Source organism: Lycium ferocissimum, chromosome 12 (genome assembly GCF_029784015.1).
Source record: "Lycium ferocissimum isolate CSIRO_LF1 chromosome 12, AGI_CSIRO_Lferr_CH_V1, whole genome shotgun sequence".
NCBI lineage: Eukaryota > Viridiplantae > Streptophyta > Magnoliopsida > Solanales > Solanaceae > Lycium > Lycium ferocissimum.
The window spans coordinates 3,539,520-3,547,056 of NC_081353.1; the positions used below are offsets into that span (position 1 = coordinate 3,539,520).

Sequence of the window (7,537 nt, forward strand, 5' to 3'; positions counted from 1 at the left end):
TATATATATATATATCATGTACAGTATTCATGCATATCATCACGGTCCTCGAGCGCTTCGTATGCATAGTAATTATGTACATGATTCGCTTACGGACGATTCGACATACGAGTTGCATTCACTTACCTTACAGTTTCTTATATCATATTTATGTTACTCATATGCCTTACATACTCAGTACTTTGTCCGTACTGATGTCCTTTTATTTGTGGACGCTACGTTCATGCCTGCAGGTAGACAGGGGACGGTACAGATCCTTAGGCTACTATTTCAGCGTTGGTACAGGAGCACTCCACTTGACTCGGAGTTGTAGTTCAAAGTAGTATGATTCTCTTGTGTATTTATGGGCATGGCAGGGTCCTGTCCTGTCCTTACTATATTATGCATTCTATGTAGAGGCTCGTAGGCAAATGTGTACAGCTAGATGTTTTATGTCCTTCTCGGTCTATATTTTTGTGTTATATCCTTTGATAGCCTTGTCAGCTTATATATGGGCACAGTTGATGATGTACATTTATATATATATCTTTTGGGCATGCGCCCCTTCCAATTACGATATTTATGAGTTAGTTTCATGGCCCACTCATATATGATTAGGGGATGTACATTTTGCGGTGCTCGGTAGGCTAGCTCCGGGTGCCCATCATGGCCCTACGGTTGGTTCGTGACATTGGTTATCCCCGTACCACACGATCTTAGATTGTCATGCCAAGACAGTTACTTTAGCCATGCCTGAGATTTCTTGGTTAGAATGGAAGGGTACGGTTATCCACCTAAGTAGATTGTGTCATTTCTTAAGGCTCGACGGATGGTAGAGAAAGCGTTCCTAGCCTATCTTTCTTATGTTCGTGATACCAGTGTCGAGACTCGTCCACTTGAGTCGGTACCATTTGTGAGAGAGTTTCCAGAGGTTTTTCTTGTTGATCTTCCGGGTGTCCCTTCAGACTGGGATATTAATTTTTGTATCGGTGTAGAGCCAGGCACAAGGACCATTTCTATCCCTCCCTATCTGGTGGCTTCTGTAGAGTTGAAGGAGTTGAAAGAACAGTTGCAAGATATATTAAGCAAAGGTTTTATTCATCGTAGTGTGTCCCCGTGGGGTGCACCGGTGTTATTTGTTAAGAAAAAGGATGGATCCTTAAGGATGTGCATTGATTATAGGCAGTTGAACAAGGTCACTATTAAGAACAAGTATCCCATTCCTAGAATTGATGACCTGTTCAACTAGCTTCAGGGAGCGTCAGTATTTTCCAATATTGACTTGAGATCCGGGTATCATCATCTTAAGATCCGAATAGAGGATATCCCTAAGATAGGATAGCATTTCGGACTCGTTATGGTCATTATGAGTTTTTGGTTATGTCATTTGGGTTGATTAATGCCCCTGCAACATTTATGTAGTTGATGAACGATGTCTTCCGGCCATATTTGGACTCTTTTACGATTATATTCATCAACGATCTCTTCATCAACTCTAGGAGTAGGGAGAAGCATGAGAGCGTTTAAGGATTGTTCTCGGGATTCTGAAGGAAAAGAGGCTTTATGCTAAGTTCTCAAAGTATGAATTCTAGCTTAGTTCTGTGGCATTTTTGGGACACGTGGTGTCCAAGGATGGTATTATGATTGATCCACAGTAAGACCGAGAAAGTTTGTTATTCGGACGACGGGCTTACTAGCTTTCGTAGGTTCGGGTTTTATTGGGTTGGCTAGTTACTATCGATGTTTCATTGAGGGATTTTCTGCTATAGTGTCTCGTCTAACTAGGTTATCCCAAAAGGCTGCTCCTTTTCAATGGTTGGATGAGTGTGACGCGAGCTTTCAAAAGCTCAAAGCCTTGTTGACTTCAGCTTCCATTTTGACTCTTCCCATGGAGGAAGAAGGTTTTACCGTGTATTTTGATGCTTCGAGGTTTGTTCTTGGTTGTGTTCTTATGCAAAAAGGGAAAGTCATAGCCTATGTTTCCAGGCAATTGAAGGTACATGGGAAGAACTATCCCGTTCATGACCTTGAGTTAGCGGCGCTGCCGTTAGCTTTGAAGATATATCGAGATTCGAAACAACACTACTGGTGGTGTAGCATGAAGAGTGATATTGTGAAGTTTTGGTCTCATTGCTTGAATTGTCAAAAAGTGAAGTATGAACACTAAAAGCCTGGAGGGATTTCTCAGAGGATGCCATTCTTGAGTGGAAATGGGAAAGGATTGCCATTGATTTTGTGGTAGGGTTGCTATAGAGTTTGCGTAAGTTTGATTCCGTTTGGGTGATTGTGGATCGTTTGACTAAATCAGCTCATTCTATTCCTGTTCAGACAACTTATACATCTGAGAAGCTGGCTAAGATCTACATTCCTGAGATTCTTCATTTGCAAGTGCCCATTTCCATTATTTCTGAAAGAGGGACTCAATTCACCTCTTACTTCTGAAAGAATTTGTAAACATTATTTCTAAAGAGGGACTCAAATGAGCACAACATTTCATCCTCAGACTGATGGTCAGTCTGCATGTACTATCCAGGTTTTGGAAGATATGTTGAGAGCATGCATGATTGATGGTGGTCATTGGGACCAATTCCTGCCATTGGCTGAGTTCGCTTATAATAACAGTTACCATTTGAGTATCGAGATGACTCCGTTTGAGGCCTTGTATGGTAGGAGAAGACGATCTCCCATTGAATGGTTTGACTCCTATTAGGTGAGGCCTTGGGGTATAGACTTACTCAAAGATTCGTTGGATAAAGTGAAGATTATTAAGGAGAGGCTTCTCACCGCTCAGAGTCGGCAAAAGAGTTACGCGGACCGGAGAGTTCGTGATTTAGTGTTTAGGGTGGGTGATCGGGTTTTGCTTAATGTTACATCCATGAATGGTGTGATGCGGTTTGGAAAGAAAGGAAAGTTTAGTCCTCGTTACATTGGCCCTTTTGAGATTATTCAGAGAGTTGGAGATATTGTGTATGAGTTAGCACTACCTCCTGGTTTGTCGAGTGTTTATCTGGTGTTTCATGTTTCTATGCTCAAAAAGTATGTTTCGGATGGTTCTCATGTGATTAGATGGGATTCAGTGATGCTTGATCATAACCTGTCTTATGAGGAGGAGCCGGCTGCTATCTTGGATCGGCCGATTCGCAAGTTGAGATCCAAGGAAATTACTTCTGTGAAGGTTCAGTGGAGAGGTCGTTCGGTGGAGGAGGCTACTTGGGAGACTGAGGTGGATATGTGGCCATGGTACCCTTGACTTTTTGATGCTCCAGGTACGTCTTTTCTCTTTTCATATCTTTTATGTTCGAGGACAAACATGTGTTTTAGTGGTGGATGATGTAACGACCCATTAGGTCGTTTTGATTGTTTTCTCGTTTTTGCCTATTTTTGAACCCGCTCCTTTGCTTGTTTTGGATTGTTGTGTAGTGGGTGTGGTTGGCGTAACTCCCGAGATAGCGGAAATACCTTAAGTTGGAAAGTTTCTAAGGCGAAGAATCTTTAAGTGCTCGGTTGACTTTAGGCATCATCGGGGGTATTTGTGTCACTTTGGGAATTTCGTCGGTTCCATTAGCCCTGGAACATCGAATATAGGCTAGTTGTGTAGTTGATTCAGTTCCCAAGGGCCTTGAAGGCATTTTCATCATTTGGTTGGAAAGTGGGTTTTAGGCCGTTCGGGGTTGACTTGGTCAACGAGACCTCTTTTGGGACTTTAGAGTGCACGAGTGAGTTCCTAGCACATTTTTACATGTGTCAGCATAATTGGTTTGTATCAGAGAAGTTTCGGGAGAGTCTCGGGATTCGGGTTGTGAGAGTCAAAAACCAAATTTTGCTAGTTCTGGTCTACGCGCAGGCATGAGGGTGGCCACCGCCGGGGAGTGCGCTCCCGGCGAGAGGAGCCCCGCAGGAGAGACTGCGGTGATGTTGCCTTGGTTCGCTTCTGCAAAGATTCTCCCATAGAAGCGCGCTGCAAAGGGAATTCCGTAGCAACGAGCCTGAGATAATACCAACAAGCCGAAAAGGCCACACTATGAATATATATATAAAGACTAGCTATCTGATCTGAACGAGCTCGCACACCCAAAACATATAAGTAACGGAGCATGCCAACGAAGCTGCTATAAACGTACTCAACCAACAATATCAAAATAGATTTACATAAGGCCGGCAAGGCTACAACACTGACATACTACATACAGGTCTCGTCTGCAAGCCTCTAAGGAAATCGAAACTATATCATGGTCAGGACAGGGCCCCAGCCTACCCATCAAGTCCGTATACAAAAAAGAAAGACTTCAAAGACACGCAACTCTGAACAAAAGGAGCTCACCAATCAGCTGATATCAGGTCCTATCTACTAGGCAGTTCTGTCAGTTTGTCTACCTGTACCTACAGGCATGAATGCAGCGTCCCCGACAAAAGGGATGTAAGTACGAAACAATGTACCGAGTATATAGGACAATGTGTAACTGAAACTAAACTGAAAACTTAATAATTTCAAGGCCAAAGAATGCCCTGAATATCTCACCTGATCTGTCTCATATGCAATGCAATACAATAATATCATATATATCACTGACCAAGTGGCCAGGAAACTGTAAAATCTCACTGACCATAAGGCCAGGCAATATGTCTCATTGACTCGTCGGACAGGCAATATGTTTCACTAACCCGTAGGCTCGATTATAATGTCTCACTGACCCGTAGGCCAGCCAATTATTCTCACTAACCGAGTGGCCGAAATATTGTCTCACCGACCCATAGGCCGTGCAATAATGTCTCACTAACACCGCAGGCCATGCAAATAATGTCTCATTGACCAAGTGGCTAGGCTAACGAAGAATGTGTCCATATATATATATATATGTCATGTTGCGCATATCAAGTATGAACTGAAATATATGAAGACGTGGTCTTGTCTCTTTCTAACTCTTCTACTAATAGTGAACTCAGGAATGGATAGAAACCCTTCGGAAGATACAATACCACACTTAGAAGTGTTACATCTCTATCATAGCTCGAGACAATAGTTCTCTTTCTTTAAGATTCGATAAGCGCTTAATATCTATGGGATCATGCCAAGAAAAGAAATGAAAAGATAGCCATTACATACCTTTGTCGCATAAGTTAACAGTTCCAAGTACGTCTCCGCCACCTAGCCAATCTACATCAAGGTTAAAAAGAGTCATAAACAACTCATTGAAGGTCCTTATAATACCTCTTTAAGCTTGTAAACAATTTGCGTAAATTCGTGCAGCATTTCCCCTATAATTTCCACTTTCACCCACCTCCCAATCCAATACCATAACATAACATCAATAGAAATATACATACAAGTTATCATATCAAATCAGCTCAAGAGTTACTCCACAACAATTATCCAAATAGCCCATAAACATAACACCTTATCCTTTATATTCTATTATAAGTCTACTCCAAACTTTTCCATCCAATCTCTGTCATGACCCAATTAGCCGTGAGTGGCACCCACACTAAATATCCTAATGGGCGAACCATCTCCTTACCCTATTATCATCTTATTAATCAATTATTAAAACGTTCAAGGACATATTAATAATAATAATGATAACCAAACTGTCTAGTCATGCCATAAATAAATGAAGTTGCGGAAATCCTAACTATTACAACCCCAAAGATCCGAAAGTCAACATACAAGGACGCTAAAACATAACCATCTAATGAATAGATAGCTGTCTATAATAATCATCTGTCATACCCCACCCTTGTGCGTGATTGTGTCCCAAGACCTTACAGGAACCGAGCGAACCAACATATAACTTACATCCTTCGTGTTTCAAATGAAAACAATAAGATCAAGAGGCTATATATGAATATAATATCATGCATAAATAAGTGTACAATAGACCCATGATGCCGACATTACTATTGTCACACTATGACTAAGCTGTACACAGGAACTATCTGCAAAGCCTCTATGAACATGACTGAAGTATACAAGTCGGGACAGGGCCTCCGACGTACCCTTAACACAATTCATATATATAGACTCAGACTCGGCAATGCTCCAGGAAGAAGTGGAGCCATCACTCGGGACCAATACCTGAAAGCAACTTACGATGAAAGATCCTCATCTCGTCTATCTACACCTGCGGGCATGAATACAGCGTCCACAAGAAGGGACGTCAGTATGAGTAATGTACTGAGCATGTAAGGCAAGAGTAGTAGTACGATATCAGAAGGAAGATAGCATAAGATAAGTAAGTAATTATATCTCGTACTCTTCTTAAGATCTCTGTCATGTAAACTACTCGTCTACAGGAAAAATATTTCATACATATCCATACACAACATACATACATATGCATTCACATTCACTTACTATACATACATCTGTCAAATTCATACTCGGCCCTTGCGGGACTCGACGTTATCATGCCCGGCCATATAGGCGCAGTGTTATCTTGCTCGGCCATATAAGCGCGGTATTATCTTGCCCGGCCATATAGGCGCGTTGCTATCTTGCCCGGCTATATAGGTGCAGTGTTATCTTGCCCGACCATATAAGCGCGGTATTATCTTGCCCTGCCATATAGGCGCGGTGTTATCTTGCCCGGCCATATAAGCACAGTATTATCTTGCCAGGCCATCTAGGCGCGGTGTTATCTTGCCCGGCCATATAGGCGCGGTGTTATCCTGCCCGGCTATATAAAGGCGCGGTCTTGTCTTGCCGAATATATAGGCTTGGTCTTATCTTGCCGCCATATAGGCGCTTGTGTTATCTTGCACGGCCGTATAGGCGGCTGTGTTATCTTGCCCGACTATATAGGCGCGGTGTTATCTTGCCCGAGCCATATGGCGCGATGTTATCATGCCGACCATATAAGCGCGGTGCAATCTTGCCGGCCATATAGGGGCGGTGTTATCTTGCCGACCATATAGGGGCGGTGTTATCTTACCCGAAACCATATAGGCGCGGTGTTATCTTGCCGACCATATAGGCGCGGTGTTATCTTGCCCGCCATATAGGCGCGGTGTTATGCCCCGGCCATATAGGCGCGTGTTATCATGCCGGCCATATAGGCGCGGTGTTATCTGCCCGTCCATATAGGCGCGGTATTATCTTGCCTACATATAAGCGCGTATTATCTTGCCGACCATATAGCGCGGTGTTATCTTGCCCGGCCATATACGAGCGGTGTTATTGCGACCATATAAGCGCGGTGTTATCTTGCCCGGCCACATAAGCGCGGTGTTATCTTACCCGGCCATATAGGGGCGGGTGTTATCTTACCTGACTATAGGGGGGGGGGGGGGGGCCCGGCCATATAGGCGCGGTATTATCTTGCCCGGCCATATAGGGCGCACATTATCTTGCCCGGCCACATAGGCGCGGTGTTATCTTGCTCGGCCATGTAGGCGCGGTGTTATCTTGCCCGGCCATGTAGGCGCGGTGTTATCTTGCCTGGCCATATAGGTGCGGTGTTATCTTGCCCGGCCATATAGGCGCGGTGTTATCTTGCCCGGCCATATAGGCGCGGTGTTATCCCCAGCTGATCAGTGGGATGCGGTGCATACATACATATAT

General features: G+C 43.6%; 1 protein-coding gene across 1 annotated transcript; it reads left to right on the plus strand.

Moving 5' to 3' along the window:
- Window positions 1-808: 808 nt before the first annotated feature.
- LOC132040939 (uncharacterized) lies at window positions 809-3,229 on the plus strand. The gene is made up of 4 exons (XM_059431625.1): window positions 809-1,070; window positions 1,749-2,128; window positions 2,233-2,367; window positions 2,690-3,229. Exons 1-4 carry the CDS (start codon window positions 809-811, stop codon window positions 3,227-3,229), a joined length of 1,317 nt encoding a protein of 438 aa, XP_059287608.1.
- The last annotated feature ends 4,308 nt before the right edge of the window (window positions 3,230-7,537 follow it).